Source organism: Crinia signifera, chromosome 1, assembly GCF_055691185.1.
Source record: "Crinia signifera chromosome 1, ASM5569118v1, whole genome shotgun sequence".
In the NCBI taxonomy this organism is placed as follows: Eukaryota; Metazoa; Chordata; class Amphibia; order Anura; family Myobatrachidae; genus Crinia; species Crinia signifera.
The window spans coordinates 48,472,393-48,497,762 of NC_139217.1; the positions used below are offsets into that span (position 1 = coordinate 48,472,393).

A 25,370-nucleotide genomic window follows, 5' to 3' on the forward strand; every position below is an offset into this window, starting at 1 on the left:
TTGCCACCTCATCCCTTTAAAACTGGAGACATATTAATTACACAGGTTCTGTGGCTGATTAAAAAAATACAGTTGGAATGAAGTCTGATGGCTGTTTAAAAAAAAAAAAACCCACAGAACCTGTGTAATTAATATGTCTCCAGTTTTAAAGGGATGAGGTGGCAACCCTAGCTAGCAGTGCCAATGGCTCACCGTCACAGCTTGGAGGTCAGTATTCAACTGACAAACCTCAACCCCCGCCACCCTGCACTCGCCATTATCACCTCCCTGTTTTTCCAGCAAGTTGGAAACGGTGAGTGCGGCTGTCAAAAGGCGAGGGTCGCTGCTATATGCAGTGGGCTGGCTGTACAAAGCCTTCATGGTCTGCTCAAGGGGATTGTTCCCCAATGTATTTTAGATCTTCTAGTGTGTATGGGCCTGCACGCATAGTGAAGTCTGGCACGGGCCAGTTTCCAGCTTCAGAATTGACATTTTGTCAGAGCCCCGCCCCTTTCAGGGTCCATTGCTGCTGTAAAATATGTGCAGACAGTGACCAGTGAGTAATAACTAATAGCATCTGTATTCTTCAATAGGGTAAATCATGGTACGTACAAAGCAGACTCCTCGTAAGTCAACTGAAGGAAAGGCGCCCCAAAAGCCGCTTGCGCTGGCCACGCTGTCTGAGTCCGGGCAGTCGGGATCCCGACGTCAGGATAATGACTGTCGGGATCCCGACTGTCAGAGAAACATACCACACCCGGCAACAGAGGCAGCCCGGAAAAGTGCGCCATCTTCTGGTGGTGTGAAGAAGCCATATCGGTACAGGTGTGTATCTGTTCTTGGCTCCTTTAGTTACTAATTATGTAATGGATTTAGTTATGCTATTTGTTGGTCAGACAACATAAACTGAAAGATCTGTGTACTGGGCTGACCATGATATCTGCTCCTCTCCAAGTAAGGAGGCATTTTTCTTCCTCTTCATGTAGAGGGGAAATGGCTATTGCCCTGGATGGCTAACCTTGACACTCCAGATGTTTTTAAACTACACATCCCAGCATGCTCTGCTTCAGATTTAGCATGGCCAAAATAGCGAAACTAAAGCAGAGCATGCTGGGATGTGTAGTTTAAAAACATCTGGAGTGTCAAGGTTAGCCACCAAGGGCCTAGGCGCTGAGTGCGGCTGTCTAAACACTTATGGGTCTATGTATTAAGCCTTCCAGATAGAAATTACCAGCCATCAGTTCCTTATTTATTTATTTTTTCCCTTTAAACACAACATGTTTAAACTGATTGGAACCTTATCTCCGTCCTCTCTTGGTGACATGTATAACTCCCTAATGACTAAAACTGTATACAAACTTTATTTTTTTTATGCTTCGAATACATAGTGAATACTATGGATAATGTCTTTACCTTTAGGGGTTGTCACATTTCGTGAAGCACCAGCTAAAGTATAATGGAGGCTAGGTGCTTTAATATAGGGATGTTGCATTAACGACAGAAGTGATGGAAACAATTATGTAAAATAAACCTTATTTATTAAAGGTACTGTAATACAGATGGTAAATGATGGCACGAGAATATACTGAAGGTTTATGGAATGATAAAAGTCAATAATGCAATAGTCTATTGAAGAAGATGATGATGCTTGATAATTGAAAGTAGTATTGGAGGATTGGTTGAAGAATTGGATGATTGGTTTCCAGATTGGATGAAGAATTGGATGATTGAATAATAGGTTGAATACTTGGAGGATGATTGAATGAAGGATTGGATGATTGGATGAGGATTGGATGAAGGATTGGATGATGAAGTCTGAGAGTCCTTGCTGAATATGATCGTAGCTGCAGAACCAGGAGTAACCGTGGAGAATAACCGTCAGGATTAAGGATAAAGATAATACCCCCTTGGGGGGCTAACCTTGTCCAGTCCGTATAGGTGGCAGGAGGTTCCGTTCCGTGGTATACAGGTGTAGCAGTAGACGATCAGCAGGAGTGGAGTAGAACTTCACCAGAGGCGCAGGAACTGTAGTATTCACCACAGACAGCCAGGAGTGAGCAATGATGCTAAGGCTTGTACTGACTGCCGGTCTGTCCGGCCAGTCAGTACTTAAGAAGTGAGCTGTGCGGCTATTGGACAGCCACTTGACAGGCGGGGGTGGAGCCATACAGTACTGGATACAGAAAACAAAAAGATGGCGGCCGCCAGCGGAGGCGACAGAACCCAGCCGGCATTGAGTGTGCGCAGCTGCGCAGTCTGCCGGCGTTTCCAGCCAGAGGCCTATCCAGGAACGGACACACATGGCGTCTCACATACACCACCCATGTCCTGCGTGGCACCGGAGCATTGCGTACCACTGTCACCACGCGGTGACAGTGCGGACATCTGCACCCCACCAGCACAAGGCACCGGAGCGGAGGTGAGCGTCAGGGTATGAGACACGCTGCTGCAGGGCCCAGAGCTAGGCACAGCACAGGGAGCCAGGGTAGCAGCCATGGTGGTCGTGACAGGGGTCTTGCAACACATACCACATTCCTTACATGAGAAGCTGTCATTGCACTAAAGCTACAATGTGTGTATATATGGAACCAAGAAAATCATATATATATAGAATATGCTTGTGTCATTCTTCTTCTAGGCCAGGAACTGTTTCGCTAAAAGAGATCCGTCTTTACCAGAAATCTAACGAGCCACTGATCCGGAAGCTTCCATTCCAGCGCCTGGTGAGAGAGATTGCGCAGGACTTCAAGACTGATGTGCGTTTTGAGAGTGCTGCTATTGGGGCATTGCAGGTACATATATGGGACACTTGGTGAAGTGAAAATTATATACTAGTTATTTTGCTTATATAGAGCCTTTTGATCTTTTCTCCATCCCTTTGGTACTTAACCTGTAGTTTATCAAATTTGGCAAGTTTATGTTTGGTAAAATGTCTGAGGATAATTGTATTGACTGCACCAGCTAGGTTGTTTAGAGAACATGCACTGTTGGGGTGTCATTATTGCATTTGAGAAACCCTGCTCTAAATACTAAAATACGAAGACTGAGCAAATGCACAGGGAGTAATACATTGTCCATAGTGGCATTGGGTTTGTATACCTGGTAAATGTTGCCCTGGATTGTAAGCTGAGGGGCAGATTTATGCAGCGGTGATAGAAAATCTAGCTTTACCTCCAACAAATGAAGGCCCTTATTCAGATCTGATCGCAGCACAAATTTGTTCTCAAAATGAGCAAAACCATGTGCGCTGCAGGTGGGGCAGATGTAACACTTGCAGAGAGAGTTAGATTTGGTTGGGGGGGGGGGGGTGTTGAAACTGAAATCTAAATTGCAGTGTAAAAATAATGCAGCCAGTGTTTACCCTGCACAGAAGCAAAATAACTCACCCAAATCTATCTCTCTCTGCACATGGTACATCTGCCCCACCTGCAGTGCACATGGTTTTGCCCATTTTGAGAACAAATTTGTAAATAAGGCCCAATGTCCGTTCACTGAACAAGACACACAATGGCACATCCACAGTATAAAAAGGAAAGTAACCTGCAAAATAAAGTTGCTAACTGATGCTGAAATTGAGCTTTCATCTATTTTTTTTTTCTTTGTGGGATCTAACTTTTTTTTTGGTCACCCAAACGGATCTGTCTATGGGCAGTATTCAATGAGAAAAATTTGCCGTGTTTTATGGCGAATTTGTGCTCTTTTCGCGTTGGACGGAGAATTTTGGTCTCAAAAAGTGAACCACCCTATTCAATGTGATATTTTCGCCATCTTTCTAAGTGATTTTCGCCGTCTCTCCATGTAGCAATTCTCCATCTTTTCATGGAGAAGTGGAATGTGAACTTTTAAAATAAAAGTTTTTTTTTTACATTTTGGTGTAAAAAAATCAGGAATTTTATTCTGTGAAGGGGCATGCTATTTTTATTCATGTGCATATACATAACAGCCAGCAGGGGGCCGGAGCCGAGAGCCGCTCATTAGATATTCATATATTCACTGCACCCGATCATTACATATGCACGATCGGGAGCAGTGAATATACCCGGTTCCCTGCTGGCTCTGGGGGGGGGGGGGGGGGCAGCTTGTGCTGCCTGGGTCCCAGGGAGCCCTCCTCCCCTCCACATACGTTCTGGGGAGGCAGGGAGACTTTAATCTCCCTGCCTGCCACCGTTCCATGGCTCCCTGCAGCGGACGCTCGTCCGCTGCAGGGGTTAAGATTCGCCGAGAGGGGCAACGAGCCCCAGCAACATTAAATAGTGTCTAAAGACCCGTGACAGACAATCTCCAAACATGCAGAATCTCCGTAAAAACACGGCGAGTGCATGGCGAGAGAAAAAATACTCTCGCCATGCAAGGAGAAAATTCTCATTGAATACTGCCCTATGGATTTTGGCCCTTATTCAGATCTGATCACAGTACAAATTTGTTTTCAAAATGGACAAAACCATTTTCACTGCAGGGGGGCAGATGCAACGTGTGCAGAGTTAGATTTGTGTGAGTTATTTTGTTTCTGTGCAGGGTAAATACTGGCTGCATTATTTTTACACTGCAATTTAGATTTCAGTTTCAACACACCCCACCCAAATGTAACTCTCTCTACACATGTTACATCTGCCCCACCTGCAGTGCACATGGTTTTGTCCTGCGATCAGATCTGAATAAGGGCCTTTGTCTAAGCTCCTGTAGCTTGCTTTCTCTTCTATAGCTTTTTTTTTCTCTGCTCAGTCAAATGGTTTCTCTAGAGCTGTAAAATGGCTTCATGATTTCCTAGAGCAGCCTTTAGTTTGAAAAACATCCTTGTATGTATTTTAGTGCATTTATTAATGTTGTGTCTTTCCTGCAGGAGGCCAGTGAAGCGTATCTGGTGGGTCTGTTTGAAGATGCCAACTGCCATGCCATCAATGCCAAAAGGGAGACTCTTATGCCCGAGGACATGCAACTTGCTCGCTGGCTACGAGGAGAACGGGCATTGGTGGATCTAGACGCGGGTGCGGTTTACTGTTTAATCTTGACCCTCCCCCCTTCAGTCCTGACCCCTCCCCTTCACAGCCCTGGCTCCTCCCCTTCCCAGACTTATCTCCTCCATCATACAAATAAATGCTTTATTTTGTGCAAAACACAATAAAAGCACCAAATAATGATATAGACAGAATATTCAGCAATAACAAGAATAACAAAAACACAAATAAGTAACTTTTTACAAAACAAAATCCATTCTCTCTTATACACCATGCTAGACAATATAGTTCCTTATATATATATATATGATGTCAGAGAATAATAGCGCTCCTTTTACATATGATGCCAGACAATAATAGTGCACTTATACACACAAAGCCAGACAGCAATAGGCCTATACACCTAGCTGCCCTATTTACTAAGCAATCTGACTATATCGCTAAAGGTGCCCATACACTGTGCGATGAACTCTCTGCTTTTAGTACTAGATTACATAGCATCTAGTACAAAAAGCATACCATGTGCTACAGCACCAGGCTTTTTGTTCTAGATACGATGCGATCTAGTAATAAAAGCAAGGGCTGCACAGACTTTATGTGCTGTGCGATGGTATGTGCAAAGGAGCGCGCATCTCATCGCACTGCCCTGTCGCACCGTGTATGGGCACCTTTACAAATTAAGCACAAATCGCTCTGTGTGTAGGGAGCATAGCGATGCACGGCCTCGCATGTCGCTATCACCAGGCTAGATCATTCAAGCACGCAGTATAAATCTAGTCAGATCGCTCAGTACAGTGCAAATCGCTCATGTGTACTGCGATGTGCAATCTGCTATTAAAAGAACCTATTTTTTCCCTTCAAATCACTGGTGGAGTGCTTAATTAAGTGCATAATAATAAATAACTAGCTCTATCCGGCGGTCGGGCGGGAAGCGCATCTGTTTTGAAAACACTTGCCGCACGATGATTGGCTGAATCAGCGTGCGGCCAGTGTTTTCAAAATAGAAGCGCTTCCCGCGCCGCCGGATAGAGCTAGTTATTTATTATTCACTGCAGGGACCCCCGCCGCCGCCAGGTTTATACACAAAGCGTCGCAGGACAGGTACCCGCGCAGGCTCCTGTCAGATCCCGGAATAGACACCCCTTCCTCCCCAGACGGCACAACAGGTACCCCGTGGCATGGGGGGCGAAATGCCGCCCTCCAGTGGCCGGCGCCCTAGGCAAATGCCTAGACTTGCCTAGTGGTGGTGCCGGCCCTGTTTGCTATGTTTCTGCTGTATAGCTTTCACTATAATAAAGCTGTCTAGTTTAGTACCTTGTAGAGTTAGGTGTAACTGGCTAGTGATGCAGACTATTTCACCTGTTGTGTTCACCCATGTTTGGTGAATGTAATAGATTATATATAATGGGTTGCAAACTTCTTTCACCCTGTCTGTTTTGTAGATACTAAGTAATGCCAAGGTCAGCTCAGCGATGCAAAGGTACAGCAAGTGTGGTTTGGCGATGCAATGGGTTAGCCGTCTGTTGTGGCGCATACACGCTGTTAATGACAAAATGAACAATAAAGTTAATACCAAATATCACTCTGAACAACCAATGACAGGACATGATTGCTTGAATTGTGCCATTGCTAAGATGGCGGCCTATGGGAGAGCAGCACCCTTCTCTCCCGCGGAGCTGAGGACACTGGTCTCCGTTATGGAGACCAGGCTGGGGCGTGCGGGACCGTTCATAACGAACCGGCAGAAGCGCCATGCGTATGCCACTGCCCGCAGGCGCATATTCGCGCGCACCCAGGTGCGCAGGACCATCGCCCAGCTGGAGCGGCGATGGTCTGATCTGAGGCGCCGGCAGCCCGAAAAGCTCCAGCAAATAAGGGCCAGCATTGCACGCTGTAAGTGTTTACACATTAAATGGGCAATTGTACATTAATGCTTCCATGACCTTTTTTTTGGCAATAAGGTAACCTGGTTGATCATGAGTTAAACATGGCATACACTATCTGTGTGGTACTTCATGTTTGACATGCTGTAATGTGGGTCTAATATGTCATTGTTTTTGCTGCATGATGAATGAACAAATCATGTGCCTTATTTAACACTCTGCATTTTGATTTTTCTTACAGCACGTGACCGTGCAAGACAGGCCCGTGAGCAGGGCCAGGAGCAGGAGGCCGCTGAGGAAGTGGCCCAGGAGGAGGCCGCTGAGGAAGTGGGCCTTGAGGAGGAGGCCGCTGAGGAAGTGGCCCAGGAGGAGGCCGCTGAGGAAGTGGGCCTTGAGGAGGAGGCACCTGAGGAAGTGGGCCTTGAGGAGAAGGCACCTGAGGAAGTGGGCCTTGAGGAGGAGGCACCTGAGGAAGTGGGCCTTGAGGAGGAGGCCGCTGAAGAAGTGGTCCAGGAGGAGGTGGCCTCAGAGGTCTTTGATGAGGAGGAGGCATGTGAGGTGGTGGAGGTAGAAGGAATTGGTAGGTAAACATAAGGCATCATTAATAATTGGGGGTAGTACTATTTGTTAGGTACCACTGGTGAATCTAGTGTGTTTTACTCTATTATTAATTAATAAACAAAAGTGGGTTACAACAGACACACTTAGGGGTTATAGGCCCAAGCAGAAAACGTGGAATCTGGAGGCTCACGTAGGTGATGAGTGTTTATTTATGGAGGGCCTTTCTATACAAGCACAAATAAAACATCAATGGAGTATGGTCAGGCGTGATTTATGATGGAGTCACAAGTGGGCAGTTCCCCTGGGCCCCCCTCTAGCCAGTTGGCCCGTGTTGTTGCCATGTATTTTGCAAAGCGATTTTGTAGGATGGATTGACTTTAGAAATTGTTTGGTGTAAGGAAGCGGATTAGTGCAGCAGTTTCACCTATCTGGCAATGTGACAATGATTCAGGAAGTAAGCGGTAGAGGGACTAGGCTAGCCTTTAAATGTGGTATCCATCCATCCATCCATCCATGTATCTATCCATCCATCCATCTATGTATCTATCCATCCATCTATGTATCTATCTATCATGCAGTTTAGCTATTAAGCAGTGACATGCAGGTATATATGTATGGCAAAATGTGGCATGTTGTATTGGATGTAGCTTTCTAGTAGATTGGTGAGTGTTAAGGCAGGAGATTTTTATCAGTCACATATTCAGTAGTGTAAGCCACTGTGTGTGTGTGGGCCCATTTTTATTTTTACCATTACAAACAGTATTGCCTATGTAATTGTTTGTATGTATGAATTCTCATGCTGTAGGTACTTAGGATTGACTGTACAAGGTCAACCTGAATAGCATAATTAATGTTGTTCCCCCTTTAACATGCCCACAGATCCCCAGAGGCAAGAAGGCGAGGGGTTAAGAGGGGCCTTACTCAGGCTGCGGCAGCACCTTCTGGTCATGGCCGCAGAGGTGCAGACTGTTTGTGACCTGCTGCTCTGAATTTTTTATTTGTTTCATATTTTGATATTTAATAATAAATATTTGTGTCCTCCACCGCTCCTTACCTCTCTTCACTGATCTCTATCCACACTCCCTCCCGTCCTCTTCGCTCCATCACTGACCGCCGACTGACCTCTCACCTAATCACCTCCTCCCACTCCCGTGTCCAAGACTTCTCTCGCGCTGCCCCCCTGCACTGGAACAACCTCCCGCCACCCATCAGGCTTTCTGATTCCCTTACCTCCTTCAAGCGCTCCCTTAAAACCCACTTTTTTCGACTAGCCTATCCCTCCTCCTAACCTCTTTTGATCCTCCTATCCTGCCTCCGTTCCCCTCCGTTCCTACTTATCCTATTGTTTTTCGTTCGTCCACCCACCTATTTTTAGTATGTTAACTCTTATGAGTAGGGCCCTCCTTCCTCACGTACTCACCCTACCTCTTTACCTCACCTGTGCTCCTGTCCTGTTCTTCCCTTCCTCTACTTCATCTTCAGTCTCCTCGACAAGTTTGACACCTACTTCTGAACTGATGCTGATTTTAGTTCTACCAGCTATACCCCTATTTATACTGTATTTTTCAACACACCCTGTACGTTACCTCGTAATTTTTTTTGTTTGCTATGTACGGCGCTGCGCACACTTTGCGGCGCCTTATAAATAAACGTACTACTATTTCTCTTTCCTCCACTAGGTGACACTGGAGAGTTACAGTGGGGAATAGAAGGCGACCACAGGGAGCTTGGGCACTTTAGAATAAATTAACACTGACTAACTCCTCCCCTTCTACTTCCTCTCCTAGGCAGTCTTAGCATGTGCCCTGCGGGAGCTGGGTGCGTTCAAGGCTCACTCCTGAGCTTTTTTATTTTTTAATATAAATATGATCTGCAATCAGCAAGAGGACAGGCAGGTAGCTCCCTGTCCCTACCTGCCTGCGACGAGGGTGCTGTCGGCGGGTCCGGTCGCAGCTGCATGCAGCTTGCCTCCGGTACCTGGCTGCAGGATCCACAGATCCTGAGGTCCCGTCGCCGCTGCTTGCAGCGCGCCTCGAGGACCAGTCAGCACGCCGCACCCGACAGCCAAGGCAGGGGTAAGTATAGCACTGATCCCCCGTTAGCGGGGGATTCAGTGTAAAAAGCCGCGGCAGCGCACTTTTTAAATACAGCGCCATTACTGAGGAGCGAGAGCGCGGCATGCTGGGTACTTCCGCTTCCTCCTTCTTTGTCGGAGCGGCAGCCATTGAAGCAGCAGCGTGATCCGCGGCTCCCTCGGGGTGTCTGTGAAGTGCCGGTGACCCTGGTTCAGTGAGTCACAGCGGGACATAGGAGGTCAGGGCGGCTTGGACTGTGTCCAAAAAGGTCCCTTAGCCGGCGCAAGTTATATTTATATACAGTGCGCGTATCGGGCTTGTGGCAGACTCTGCCTTTTTTCTATACCTCCTCTCCTGTCCGGTATTTCCATCTTTCTCTCCTCTCTGTGAAAGATTGTTGAGTGTATGATGGCTGGTGGGGCTGCTAAAAAGATTGCGTGCAAGAAGTGCAGCAATAAGTTCACCCCACACGCGGAGGGTGCCATTTTATGTCCCTCATGTGCTGCATCCCCAGCCCCCCCTACTTCAACGTCGGGGCAGGATATGCTTGTATGGGCTTCCCAGTTGTCCACAGTGATTTCTCAGCTAGCCTCTGAGTTATCTTCGGCCAGACAGAGGAGGAGAGACCTGCTGCGCGTCCCTCAGTGTTTGCTAAAAAGCAGAGACAGTCTGCATATTTCCCAGCCTCAGAGGAGCTGGATGAGCACTTGCAAAAAGCTTGGTTACTCCCAGACAAGAAGTTTCAGGTGTCTCAGAGATTTTTCACTGCCTATCCTTTTCCTAAAGATGCTAGGAAGTCATGTGAAACGCCACCTGCTGTTGATTCTTCGGTATCACGCTTGTCCAAAAAGACAGTGCTGCCCATTCCAGGAGCATCTACCCTTAAAGATGTATCTGATAGGCGGTTAGAGAGTGCTCTGAAGAATATTTATTCAGCCGCTGGTCTTTTACAACGTCCAGCACAAGTGGGCTGTTGGGTCAATAGGGCCATGGAGGTATGGGCATCCCAGGTGGCCTCTTCTCTAGACCCAGGGGCCAGTGATATGTTGCTCTTAGTGGAACACATACGTGAGGCTGCAGGTTACTTGGTAGAAGCCTCTTCAGATGTTTGTATGCTTGCGGCTCGTATCTCTGCCCTCTCAGTTTCTGCTCGCCGTACTCTTTGGTTGAGACAGTGGAATGCAGACGCCGACTCCAAGAAGGCGGTGGAAGCATTACCCTTTGCTGGTGAGGCGCTCTTTGGTCCAGAGCTGGACAAAATGATTTCACAGGCTACAGGGGGTAAGTCTCAGTTCCTACCTACTGCAGCCCCTCCCCCACGTAGGTCATTTCCTACTACTGGAGGGCAGTCCTTTCGGTCATTTCGGCCCACCCCCAGATTCAGGGGTAGGTCTAGGGGAACCGCTACCAGTTCCAGAGGCTTCCGAGGAAGAGGCAGAGGTTCAGCCAGCGCTCCAATCCTGGATGCAAAGGTTACCTCAAAGCCCTCGGCATGACTCTCCCAGCTCCTGTCCAGATCACAGGGTGGGAGGCCGGCTGCTGTTTTACCATCAGGTTTGGGCCAGATCATGCCAGGACGCATGGGTAAAGGACCTGGTAGCAGTAGGCTTCAAGATAGATTTCTTGTTGCCTCCTCCTCAACAGTTTTTTCCCACAGGTTTGCCAGCTTCACAAGAGAAAGGCAGGGCCTTGCAGGCCGCCATTCAAAAGCTCAGGGACCTGGGGGTGGTTATCCCGGTCCCGGAACCAGAAAAGGCAAAGGGATTCTATTCCAGCCTTTTTCTGGTTCCCAAGCCGGACGGCTCAGTAAGGCCCATCTTGAACCTAAAGCAGCTCAATCCCTTCCTGCGGTTCACTCGCTTCAAGATGGAGTCACTGCAGTCAGTCATTGCAGGCCTGGAACCAGGGGAGTTTCTCGTATCCATCGATATAAAAGATGCATACCTGCATATCCCCATCTGGCCCCCTCACCAGGCATACCTGCGTTTTGCTGTTCAGAACTGTCACCTGCAGTTCCGAGCCCTTCCATTCGGCCTCTCCTCTGCGCCCCGGGTGTTTACCAAAGTGATGGCTGTCATGATGGAGATACTCAGGGCTCAAGGAGTTACTATTGTCCCTTACTTGGACGAGCTCCTGTTGAAGGCTCCGTCCAAGGAAGTCCTTCTGCACAACATCCACCTGACACGTCAGACCCTGGAGTCCCATGGCTGGATGCTCAACATCGAGAAGTCACAGCTGACCCCATAGCAGAGGATCCTGTTCCTAGGGATGACTTTGGACACGGTCCAGAGAAGGGTGTTCCTTCCCTTGGACAAGATTTTGTCCTTGCAGGAAGCGGTTCGACTGGTGCTGCAGCATCGAACGGTCACAGTTCTCCTTTGCACAAGGCTGCTGTGAAGGATGGTGGCCACGTTCGAGGCGGTGCAGTACGGGCGGTTTCGATCTCGCCCCTTTCATCTGTGTCTGCTCCGCTAGTGGACAGGGTCACACCTGTTTCTACATCAGCGAATCTCTCTTTCCCATCAGGCTCGAGCATCACTGGCGTGGTGGCTCGACTCCAGCAACCTGCAGGAGGGACGGAGGTTCGCCATACACAATTGGACGCTCCTCACCACGGACGCCAGCCTCAGGGGCTGGGGAGCGGTCATGCTGGGCCTCCACTTCCAGGGACTGTGGACCCCGGAGGAAGCACAGATGTCCATCAATGTGCTGGAACTCCGAGCGGTATATTATGCCCTCCTCCTAGCGGAAGTGGTTCTCCGGAACAAGGACATCAGAGTGCAGTCGGACAACGCCACGGCTGTGGCTTACATAAACAAGCAGGGAGGCACTCGCAGCCGTGCAGCAATGAGAGAGGTGAAGAGGATTCTTTGCTGGGTGCAGGAGCACGCAGGGGCCGTGTCTGCCATTTTCATACCAGGCGTGGAAAACTGGGAGGCAGACTACCTCAGCCGCCGAGACGTCCATCACGGAGAGTGGTGTCTGAATCCTCAGGTCTTCCAGACCTTGACTCGTCGGTGGGGTTGTCCGCAGATAGACATGATGGCCTCCAGACACAACCACCAGTTGCCCCGATACTGCGCTCGGACAAGAGATCCACAGGCAGTGGCAGTGGACGCTCTCACGGCACCCTGGACGGATCAGTTCCTCTACATCTTCCCTCCAGTGCCTCTCATCCCTCGGGTTCTGCAGAGAATCTGACGGGAGTCGGTGACAGTGCTGTTCATCACTCCAGACTGGCCTCGCCGGTCGTGGTACACGGTTCTAACAGGCCTGTTAGTAGACGAACCATGGCCTCTGCCTCTCTGCGACGACCTGCTAACACAGGGTCCGTTCACCTGTCCCAACTTACAACATCTACATTTGACGGCATGGCTGTTGAGAGGTCCATCTTGAGGAAAGCAGGGATCCCGCAAGCGGTGATACCAACCATGATAGGAGCTAGAAAGCAGGTTACCTCGGTGCATTACCACCGCATCTGGAGGGCCTATGTGGCCTGGTGCGAATCCAGGAGGGTCTCCCCTGTGAACTTTAAGTTGGCCAGATTGCTGCTGTTCTTGCAGAAGGGCTTGTCCTCAGGACTCCGGCTGGGGTCCTTGAAGGTTCAAGTATCCGCCCTCTCCATTTTTTTCCAGAGGAAGCTAGCTCTTCTTCCTCAGGTACAGACCTTCTTCCAGGGGGTGTTGCGGCTGCAACCTCCCTTCAGGCCTCCTACTGCTCCATGGGACCTGGATGTGGTACTGGCTTTTCTCCAGTCCTCTGTATTTGAACCCATGGAGGAGGTGGACCTAAAATATGTCACTTGGAAGACTGTCCTACTGTTGGCCTTGGCTTCGGCTAGAAGGGTGTCGGAGCTGAGTGCTCTCTCTTGTAAGGCACCCTTCTTGCGTTTCCACGAGGATAGAGCGGAGCTGCGCACCTCTAGTGTTTTTCTCCCAGAGGTGGTCTCGGCATTCCACATTAACCAACCTATTGTGGTGCCGGCCTTTCGGGAGGACTCACAGGAGTCTAGGGCGCTAGACGTGGTCCGGGCCTTGCGCATTTACGTGGCCAGAACGGAGTCTGTACGTAAGTCGGATGCTTTGTTTGTCCTCTATGACTCCCTGCGTCCTGGTTGGCCCGCTTCCAAGCAGGCCCTGGCCAGGTGGATCAGATTGACGATTCGTCAAGCTTATGTGGCTTCCTCTAGGGTGCCACCTTCTTCGATTTCCGCCCATTCTACAAGGTCGGTGGGTACCTCCTGGGCGGCTGCCCGTGGAGTTTCTATACAGGATCTATGTAGAGCGGCTACGTGGTCTGGTCAGAGGACCTTTGTACGCTTTTACAAGTTTGACACTTTTGCGGCAGCTGCTTCGCGGTTTGGCCGTTCTGTGTTAAGGGGCTCTCAGCGTCATCCCACCCATGTTGGGAGCTCTGGGACGTCCCCACTGTAACTCTCCAGTGTCACCTAGTGGAGGAAAGAGAAAAGGGGATTTTGTACTTACTGTTAAATCCTTTTCTCAGACTCCATAGGTGACACTGGACGCCCACCCGACGCTGTCTCTCCTTTTTACTGTTTGGTTTCAGGTTGGTTCAATTACCTGAAGTTAAGAGACTGTTATACTTAGTTTGGATTCTAAGTTTTTACCAAGTTTTTTATGGATCGGTTCATTCTGTTATGAATGCTATTCTTCAAACTATATGTTCACTCTATGTGAGTGTGTGTGTGACTTCTTATGTTATGTTTGACCTCCTCTCGGAAGTGTGTATTTTTCCTTTCTTCCAGCTCCCTCCGGGCACATACCTAGACTGCCTAGGAGAGGAAGTAGAAGGGGAGGAGTTAGTCACTGTTAATGGTACTCTTTACCTAGATGGGCGCCCGTCGCGGGCATCGCGGGTACATTTATGTCTGACCGCGACGCGACCGACGCGATGCCCGCGATTTCCCATCTCGCCACGCTTCGGGCTCGGTGGCTCGCTGCGCTCGCCACACTATTATATTCTCACACTACGCCCTAGTGGATAGTAGGGCATGAAAAGGTCGGAGGACGCGTACCGCCGCCCCTCGCGGGCTCGCTGCGCTCGCCACGCTTCGGGTTGGCGTGGATCGTGGGGTGGCGTTAAAAATTTGGGGGGACATTTAAGGGTTAATTTGGCCTATTTGGCCCCAAATCGGGTCCATTGAGGCATTTAACAGTAAAATCGCGGTCAATCAGCCGTTTTAACATTGTTCCCTATGGGAAAATCGCGGGCATCGCAATTTACCCGCGATGACCGCGATTTTTACCCCCGACGCCCGCGATTTCAATCGCTGGCGCCCAACTAAGTAAAGAGTACCCTGTTAATTTATTCTAAAGTGCCCAAGCTCCCTGTGGTCGCCTTCTATTCCCCACTGTAACTCTCCAGTGTCACCTATGGAGTCTGAGAAAAGGATTTAACAGTAAGTACAAAATCCCCTTATTTGTGTTGAAAGTTCGAAGTGGTCTGTGTGTTATTGTTTTATTTTACAGTATAAGTATAACTCTAATACCCCTTTCACATCGCACTTTTAAAACGGTAAATTGCCGTTTTTTTCCCTTTTTAAAACGTTTAAGCCTGCACTGTGAATGCACCACAGCCGATTTACCGTTTAAAGTTAACTGGCATTTCGAACCGTGTAAAAAGCAGAGTCCTACACGGTTCCTTGCCGTTTTTTGTGCAATGTGAATGTGTACAATGCTATGCATTCAGTGCAGGCTTAAACGTTTTAAAAAGGAAAAAAAAAACGGCAATTTACCGTTTTAAAAGTGCGATGTGAAAGGGGTATAAACCGGTATTTAAAACGGTAATCTGCGGCAATGTTAAGGCTCTGACCCGTTTTAATTACCGTTTTAAATACCGGTTTTTAAAACGTGTCGGCGATGTGAAAGTGGTATTAGTATATAAGTATAAATAATGGTGTTTATTTATGTAAGGTGCAAAAGGTATATACATATGCATACATAACACATGGGCAAGAAAAAATGTTGTGAATTTAGCATGATGAAAGGGTTAATCTAAAGTGGTAGTAAAGTGTTTAATTAACAATTAGATAAATAATAGATGACCATTAAAAACAATCCCTTTTTAATGAGGTTGCCTAATTGCATAAGCGGGTCATGGTACAGATTTGGGTCTTATGAGAATAGTGGTGATTTGAGCGTAAATACACCGCATCGGTGCGTACGGCCAGGTTCCCGTACGTTCTGACGCGGTAAGACCGTGCTTACGCTGTAAGACCGTGCAGAATCTGTTCGTGTCCACCGCACACGCAAGGTTTGTATGTCGTCCGTACACACGCCCTCTTCTTAAAGAGTGAGTCCGTCCAAATGCGGAGGCTCGGGGGGCGTTTCTACGGACGATGTCTGCACAGCGTGGCGTGCGGACCGCTACGTAAGAATTCGGGAAAGTACGCACTGATCAGAATAAGGGCCTTTATTAGGCAATGTTTTATCTGCCTTTTATTATAAATATTGGTGTTTTTGATGCAGAGTCAAGTACTCTATGTATTGTTCTTGTATTCATTATGTAATTGTTATTTTTATGTATATTTATGTGGCATGTATTCTTATTATATAGAAACATAGAATTTGACGGCAGATAAGAACCACTTGGCCCATCTAGTCTGCCCCTTTTTTAAACATGTTACCTCAAACCATATTTGATCCTTATTTTTTTGTAAGGATATCAATATGCCTATCCCAAGCATGTTTAAATTGTACTACTGTATTTGCCTCTACCACCTCTGATGGGAGGCTATTCCACTTATCTACTACTCTTTCTGTGAAGTAATTCTTCCTGAAATTTCCCCTGAATCTTCCTCCCTCTAGTTTCAGTGCATGTCCTCATGTTCTGCTGCTCCTCTTCCTGTGAAGAATGTCTCCCACCTGTACCTTGTTAAAACCCTTGATATATTTGAAAGTTTCTATCATGTCCCCCCCTTCCCTTCTCTGCTCTAAAGTATACATATTAAGATCTTTTAGTCTTTCCTGGTACGTTTTGTGATGTAGGCCATGCACCATTTTAGTTGCCCTTCTTTGTACAGTCTCTAATGTATTTATATCCTTCTGGAGATATGGCCTCCAGAACTGAACACAATACTCTAGATGAGGTCGTACCAATGACCTATACAGTGGCATTATTACTTCTTTCTTTCTACTGCTGATACCTCTCCCTATGCAACCAAGCATCTGACTTGCCTTCTTCATTGCTTTGTTACATTGCCTACCTGCCTTTAAGTCACCTGAAATAGTGACACCTAGATCCCTCTCTTCCTCAGTAGTTTCCATTATAGTGCCATTTATACTATATTTAGTCTTTGGATTTTTGCAACCCAAGTGCATGATTTTGCATTTTTTGGCATTAAACTGTAGTTGCCATGCTCTTGACCATTCCTCTAATATACCTAGATCATCAATCATTTGTTTTACCCCTCCTGGTGTGTCTACCCTGTTGCATACCTTTGTGTCATCTGCAAAAAGGCACATTTTACCCAGTACATTATCCAGTACTTCTGATGTGCTATGTTCTATGCCTTATTATTATTGCGTATTGTTATGCCGTATGTAAAACACGCCTCCGGCAAACTTGTATCGTGATTGGTCATTGTGCATTTATAAGCTGTCAGCTGCCAGTCACCAACCACGCCCTCTGACGAAGTTTGATACGAAATGCGTTAGGACGGGTTTGGTGACGTCAGCTCTACCTGTGCCCTGGCTACCTCACCGCGTCTGTTCCTGACTGGAGTATCCGGCACGCCGTTCTCACACAGTGTGTGTCCAGCATGGTTCCGTGTCCCTGCAGAGTCCTGACGGAGGTTGGAGTATTGCCAGTGGCAATTATTTCCTTCTTAGAACATATATATATATATATATATATATATATATATATACATCCAAAGTCAATAGTGTTTTCTAAGCACCCAATGTGTTCATATGTAATTTTTATAAAAGAGGAACAATCAATATGTACATAACATATATTTAATAAAAATACCATAAAACAATGATTAATACTTTGTTTTTACACAACTTTTTGAAGCTGGAGTAGTACATGCAGCAGTGATTTTCCTTTACAGTTTATGATGGTTACCCAACGCATTTAGTTTCATCAAGAAACTTCATCAGGGGAAAAACAATTGATCTTCTTAATTGTTACACCTACAATAGGTATGATTACAGGAAAGAAGTAGTCTTCTTTAAAAAGGAGAATTAAAGGCTTAAATTAGGCTTGATCCTCCTAATAGGACTATAATTGGTAAGGCTTGTGTTAGATAGTAAACCATTAAACACTTCTTTGGTGGAATAATTAAGGCAAACCTTTATAGGAAAAAATTAATTTGGTACTTCGAACTATAAACAGATGATTTTTGTGAAGACCTGGCATGGTGCACCTAAATGGACTCACACGAGTAAAAGTTAACTTTTATTAACGTTATTTAAGATAGTGAAATATAAAAACACACAAACGAGACAACATAAATATAATGTGTTTAAAAAATGGTGGCTCACTGACTTCGCACAAATTTCGGCTATCTCAGTATAGCTGTATACAGGTATTATCTGCCGACACTTGTATAATTATATATATAGTATTTAGTATAGTAGTGTCTTCTTGGCTAGGTCCCCCAGTGTAAAAGTGCACGGGGCTGTATATAGTGCGATATCTGAATATCTGCTGGCCTTATTCAGTATGATAGTGCAGTGGGAAATGCCCACTGATGATTCCTTAAATTGGTGTAGCACAATAATTATGATTCGATTGCTGCAGTTGTGTCACTGCATGGATTTCTGCTGATTTTTGCAGAAAAACGAGAGTGTTTTTAAAAAAGTCAACACAAGTGTCGATCCATGTCGATTATTTCATGCAATGAGAAAATATACATTCTGCCCCTTTAAATTAAGTTACTTTCAGAAGTCACAGAGTATCAGTAGGTTGCTCAAATCATTTCCCTAATAGGAATGTGACAATATAGTTGTGCAACAATGTGTGGGACTTCTCTTTTATATATCTAGAAGTATCAAAAGATGTACTGTGTCATACAGCACTAAAGGGACAGATTTGCAGGAAAAACTGTCTTTAGCACAACACTGCAAATGCGTTTTAATATAGTGTTTTAACTACACCATGTGGGAGCAGCACTAAGTAACAAGTATCTGTCTGTAAGGGTCTGGCACCTGTCAGGTTTTCATGTCGACTGGTGTGTCGATATCATATCAAAGGAACAGGGAGAGTCTGCATTACACCCTGTAATGGTCAAAAAATATGTTATTGGGGAGGATTAATGCTTGTGATGCTTACAATGCCCAAATGTCACAGCATACCTGCCATGTTATAGGCTGTGTTTTGTAAAGGCCACTGAGGAGCTGTTTGCATGTACAAGTATCAGTACCTCTAACCTTTGCATTTATAGGTTGATATGGCTTAATACAAATTACCACTAACTGGCACTTTTTGATTTTTCCAAAACACAGCACGTGCACGAGCAACGCAGGCCCGGGAGGAGGCAGAGGCGGCCCAGGGCCAGGAGGAGGCAGAGGCACCCCAGGCCCAGGAGGAGGCGGAGCCAGCGAGGGCCGAGGAGGAAGATACAGATGAAGGGGTGTCCGAGGAAAGCTATGGAGTGGAGGAGGCTGAGTGGCCAGTGGAGGCAGAGGTGGCAGGCGAGGAGGAGGTTGGGCCGGCCGAGGAGGCCCAGGAAGAGGGGGAGGATGAGGAGGAGGCCTGTGAGGTGGAGCAGGCGGCCGAAAGTGGTATGTATACATAAAGATTCGTTATTCCTTTGGTCATCCACTATTTGATATGTAGCAATGTTGATTCAAATGTGTTTGAAAATACTATAAAGGCAAACAACAAATTGGGTAGCAACAGACACACTTAGGGGTTAGATAGGGTGGCCAAACCATCCCTTTAGTCCTGGACACATATTAATGACACAGGTTGTGCAGATGGCTGTCAGGTCGATTTTAAGTGCCACTGAACCTGTGTAGTTAATCTGTATCCTGGAAGATAGTGATGACTTGCTCATGTAAGGGTTACATGTCCCTGCTGCTTGCATACAATCTGTAGCCTCATATAGGTGAGTAGAGTTTACTGGTGATTGATCTGTGTAAACTAGATTCAGTATGGCATAAATGGAGTATGGCCAGGCGTGGCTTAGACTGGAGTAACAAGTGGTGAGTGCCCCTGGGCCCTCCACTAGCTAACCACCCCCTGCGGTCTGCATGTATGTTTTTCAGCATAATTGTGTGTGTATTTGGTCTTAGTAATGCTTTTGAGCAAGGGAGTGGGTTAGTGCTGCAGCTTCCCCTAACTGGCATTCTGACAATGATTTCTGGAGCAGACCATCAAAAGGCAAGCCATGCTTGATTGCACAAATGTACTGAGCATTCCTGAGAGTTGTGTAACTCCCCTGCCAGGCTCCATCATATAACCGACACTGAACTTTGTTTGCAGAATTGTGATTGGTGCAGCGCGTGGCATGCTTCTCAGAGCTTAGTCATGGGTGGGTTTGGATTGAGAAGGAGCAGTATGACTGTGAGGTGTTCTACAGAGTAAAGGGTAGAGGGCCAAAATCAGGCTTTCCATGTAGTATGTATGCATGTATGTATAGGTGTATGTCTCTTATATATAGGTAGATATGTGTGTATATATATATATATATATATCTCCTATATATTTGGCTACATCTGTCACTCAAAGTGGGTGTCTGTGTCTATAACGCTCTGTTCCTGGACTTTCCTCTTAATGTGTGATTGCCTTCATCTGTGCTGAACACCTTTCTGAGAAATTAACCTGTTTAAAACAGGTGATGGCAATCATACATTAAGGGGAAGTCTAGAAATAGAGCATTGTGTCCCTCCTGGAGAGGGTCATGTTGGGAGGTATGTGACAGAGAACCAGCCCAGTGAGCCCACAGACAGTGCCAGACACCCACTGCCTTCCCATGTTGCCCAGCACTGCTACTTCACGGCCACCAGGTGAGCGCCCCCCTCCCGCGATTTGCGGCAAAACCTCCCCCCCCCCCCCCGCGCGCCCCCCCCCTCCCGCGATTTGCGGCAAAAATACCCGCTCCCCCACGACCCCCCCTACCACGATTCGCAGCAAAAACACCCCCGCGACCCCCCCTCCCGCGATTCGCTGCAAAAAGAACCCCCCCACGACCCCTCCCGCAATTCGCGGCATAACCACCACCCCGCGACCCCCCCTCCCGCGAATCGCTGTAAACCCTCCCCCCTGACCCCCCCCCGCGACTTCCCTCCCGCGATTCGCGGCAAAAAGGACCCCCTCGCGGCCCCCCCTTGCACGATTGGCGGCACCCCCCCTGCGAGCCCCCTCCCGCGATTCGCGGCACCCCCCCCGCAATTCGCAGCAGCCCCAGGATTAAATGGCACATGCAAAACACTGACATGGCTATGGTCGACAATGAAAAAGGTTGACATGAGTTTTTGAAGATTTTTTTTTTATTTTTTAAATTTTTTCATATTCATTGTCATGTGTCGACATGGACACCAATGAAGTGGCACACTTATGTCAACATATACATGTGTTGACCTTTCTGTGTTGATTTTTTCTTGTGGCGATTCGCGTCACACCCCCCGCAACCCCCCCTCCCGCGATTTGCGTCACCCCCCGTGACCTCCCGCAATTCGCGGCAACCCCCCACCGGAACCCCTGTGAACCCCGCCCTCCCGCGATTTGCGGCACCCACCCCCGCGACCCCCCCCTCCCGCAATTCGCGGCACCCCCCGTGATTCGCGGCAGCTCCAGAATTAAATTGCACATGGAAAACACTGACATGGCTATGGTCGACAATGAAAAAGGTTGACATGAGTTTTTGAAGTTTTTTTGTCATTTTTTGAATATTTTCATATTCATTCTCATGTGTCGACATGGACACCAATGAAGTGCCACACTTATGTCAACATTTACATGTGTTGACCTTTCTGTGTTGATTTTTTTCTTGTGGCGATTTGCGTCACACCCCCCGCATCCCCCCCCTCCGGCGATTCGCAGCACCCCCCCGTGACCCCCCCCCTCCCGCAATTTGCGGCAACCCCACACCGGAACCCCCATGAACCCCGCTCTCCCGCGATTCGCGGCACCCACCCCCCGCAATTCGCGGCAGCCCCAGGATTAAATGGCACATGCAAAACACTGGCACGGCTATGGTCGACAATGAAAAAGGTTGACATGAGTTTTTGAAGATTTATTTCATTTTTTTAATGTTTTCATATTCATTGTCATGTGTCAACATGGACACCAATGAAGTGCCACACTTATGTCAACATTTACATGTGTTGACCTTTCTGTGTTGATTTTTTCTTGTGGCGATTCGCGTCACACCCCCCCGCAACCCCCACTCCCGCGATTCACGGCACACACACACCCCCCCGCGATTCTCGGCACCCCACCCCGTGACCCCCCTCCCGTGATTCACGGCACATCCCCCGCGACCCCCCCTACCATGATTCGCCGCAACCCCCGCCCCCGTAACCCCCCTCCCGCGATTTGCGGCAACCCACCCCGCGACCCCCCTCCCGCGATTCTCTGCAATCCCTCCCGCGATTCGCAGCATCCACCCCCCCACAACCCCCCCCCCTCCTGCAATTCGCGGCACCCCCCGCGACCCCCCCTCCTGCAATTCGTGGACACCTAAGTTGCAATACAGGGCATCTTTCATACAATTCTAACCATATTTCTCATATACAAACGTTCACAAATTAAGGGGGCGCAGCCCCTTACGACGGTGTGAAGAGCGCCCGTAGGGCGCGATGAATCACCTAGTATATATATATATATATATACACACACATCTCTCAGAATGCATGTTTAAAAAGTAGGTTTAACTATGTTAAATGTATGCATGAATATCATTAGTCATTTTTCATTTTGAATTTCCTCCACAGATGAGCCTGCCCAAGCAGAGGAGGGTCACCGTGGGGCCCTCCTTCGTCTGCGCGGCCTGATGTGCCAAATGTTGGCACTAATGGACAGCATCATTGATGCAGAAAATTAATAATGTGTTTTTTAATTCTGTTTTGTAATAAATCGTTATTGAAAGTTCAAAGTTGTCAGTGTTTTTTTCTAACACGCTAAAGTATATGTGTAAGTTGTTTAAAATAAGCAAAATGTACATAGTGTATCTAGATGTATGTTAGGGTCACATGCTGTAAGGGTTAATGTGTGTCATGAATGTAGTAGGAATGTGCTTCAGTATAGATGAGCATGTAATTGATTGAAATTGATAACAATCCCTTTTTCAGGAGGTTGCCTAATTGCCTAAGTGGGTCATGTGATCGCTGTGTGTACTCAGTACAAAAGTGTTGGATTGTGCGTAAATACTCCGCATCGGGGCGTACGGACAGCTTCCCGTACGTTCTGACGCGGTAAGACCGTGCTTGTGCGGGAAGACCGTGCAAGAATCTGTACGTTTCCACCGCACATGCACGGTTTGTATGTCGTCCGTACACACGCCCTGTTCTTAAAGAGTGAGTCCGTCCGAATGCGGAGGACACGTGGGCGTTTCTACGGACGATGGCCGCACGCTGCCGCACAGCATGGCGTGCGGACCGCACCGTCAGAATTCGGGAATATCCGCACCCATCAGAATAAGGGCCTAAGATACTTGCTACACAAAATATGTCTCTCAATGAGCTAAATCATACAGTCGCCGTGCAATACAGTGGTAGGACTCCTGTAAATAAAGGTACAGATCGAAATACATTCCTAGTCAATGTGCGAATCAGTGAGCGTCACCGCTAGCGAAGCGCGCGCCGGCTAGCGGTGATGCTCACTGATTCGCACATTGACTAGGAATGTATTTCGATCTGTACCTTTATTTACAGGTGTCCTACCAGTGTATTGCATGGCAACTGTATGATTTAGCTTCTTTTTAAAAACCCGGGTCTAAAATTGCGGGTAGAATGTCTGAAAGGGGTATAACAAAATAATAGCACATCATAGCTACAATCTACATAACTACTAACAGCTCCCAGTGGCCTTTACTAATCATAGCAGTAACTGCTGCTGGTGGGCTATAAGGGTATCAGCAAACTAAAGGTGCTGATACCCTACTGTGATTTGGGACCATTTTTTTTTACAATTTTGATGCACTGGGATGACAAATTGTGTGAAATCATAACATTTCCACTATGGAAAGCTTCATGCTTGCTATAAGGATTTGTTGTACAGTATCCTGTGTCAGTGAATGGTATTACATGTAAAAGGACTACATAGGCTATATTATATGTAACCCTGCTAAAGATCAATTTGTGGTAAGAATTGCTGTAGTGTGTGGGCACCTTTTAGAGTATTAATGGTTAAGATAAATGGTGGGTAGGCTGAGCTTATAATAAGTTTTGGTGAACTGGTCAAATAGCACAATGTAGGCTTGTTGTTAGATGATGAAATCCGTCTAAAGTAATATGTACAGAGGTAAGTTAGAGAATAATGGAGAGTATATGAGACCAATACAAAGACAATGTGAGGTCAAACCAGTACAAATATGTTAAAGCATTAAGCGTCTGCATTGATATTTCTAAATTGATCATAAAGAATCGTTAAAGCCGAAACACCCTACACTTATGCTGCTTTCACACCGCAAAACCTGCTTAGTCCCGGTATTTAAAGCATTTCTTAAAACGGGTCCATGCAGGTTAATGTCACTTTCACACCACACATATTACCCGGTATTATACCAGGTATAAGCAGGTTTGCGGTGTGAAAGCGCGGGGCCACTGATCGGCAATTAAGCCGTTTACCTGAGCTAAGGTTGCCCCGGGAACATGGCGGTGTCCGGCGGAGGGGAGAACGGAGGCGGAGGCAGGCCACGGGTGGAGCTGGCTAGTGGCGGTGACACTACAGGAGTTCGGGGGATCTGGCAGGCAGAACGGGGTGTGGAGCGGCCGCGGGCTCCGGCACACTTATCGCCATTGAGTTCCCGCCCCCCTCATTCCATATGCAGTGGGCAGGGACCCACTCATTAAATATTCACTGCACTGGGTCCCGCTCATTAGATATGCACAGAGCGGGACCAGCTCAGAGGTCACTACTGCCAGGGTCCTAAATATCGTTTCAGATCCGTTTAGACTGCCCAAAAAACGTCTCTGAAACGGGTAGGACACCGCTTTTTAACGTTTAACAAATACCGGTATTTGTTAAACGGTTAAAGCACCCTGGAGCTTTCACACTGCAGCTCTACCCGTTTTAAAAGGCAAAAAACCCAGCAATTTGCCATTTAAGAGCTGCAGTATGAAAGGGGTATAAAATAGTCACTACCAAGCCTGATGCTGTCAGCAGGGCCGGAGTGTAACGCTGGCCTTGCACTAGTTCAGGGGTTCCCAATCGTTTTCGAATCACAGCACCCTAGAGTATCAGAATTTTTCCACGGCACCCAAAATACATATACAATGAAGTAGATTGTGTTTATGTGCTTCTTAGGGCCAGTTATGTGGTAAAGGGCAGGATTTGCTTCTGATTGTACACATATTTTATGATTGGCAGCCACCAGCACTGGTCTTGTCCATAAATAATTGATCATAAATAATTTGAATTGGTCCTGGACCACCAACCCATGGCACTCCTGCAAGTGTCCCGATGCACCCGAGGGAGCCATGACCAGGGCCGGCAACAGAAATTTTGGGGACCGGTACATGGACATTTCCGGGCCCCCTCCCAAAAAATAAACCCTCTAGACATCCCTCCACTACATTATATATTCACACATTTAATATATATCTATGGTGCCAGGGACTCACCACAGCCTTACAGGGGCGGATTGGGACGCCGGAATGCTGGGCTATTTTCCGGTGGGCTGGGTCCCGCTCCCCTCTCAGTTGCCGTTCTCCTCCCAAGCCGAGCGGCAGAGTGCCACTAACCCCCCTGGCTGGTACATTATTTTTCTTCACAGGGCCGCACAC

At 47.4% G+C, this 25,370-nt stretch overlaps 1 protein-coding gene across 4 annotated transcripts in view; it reads left to right on the plus strand.

Annotated features, from left to right (window-relative positions):
* The window catches only part of LOC146009661 (uncharacterized), a 29,493-nt gene extending 6,974 nt beyond the window's left edge, over positions 1-22,519 (plus strand). For 3 of the 4 annotated variants that reach the window (XM_083150139.1, XM_083150178.1, XM_083150231.1), the window contains exons 2-8: positions 573-804; positions 2,618-2,771; positions 4,820-4,964; positions 7,059-7,397; positions 8,258-8,337; positions 18,924-19,202; positions 22,359-22,519. In XM_083150139.1, the coding sequence (XP_083006265.1) occupies positions 581-804; positions 2,618-2,771; positions 4,820-4,964; positions 7,059-7,397; positions 8,258-8,337; positions 18,924-19,202; positions 22,359-22,418 (1,281 nt within the window). In that variant the 5' untranslated portion in view covers positions 573-580 and the 3' untranslated portion in view covers positions 22,419-22,519. The remainder of the gene's footprint in view (positions 1-572; positions 805-2,617; positions 2,772-4,819; positions 4,965-7,058; positions 7,398-8,257; positions 8,338-18,923; positions 19,203-22,358) is intronic. The other variant, XM_083150309.1, reaches the window with a different exon arrangement.
* Positions 22,520-25,370: the final 2,851 nt, after the last annotated feature.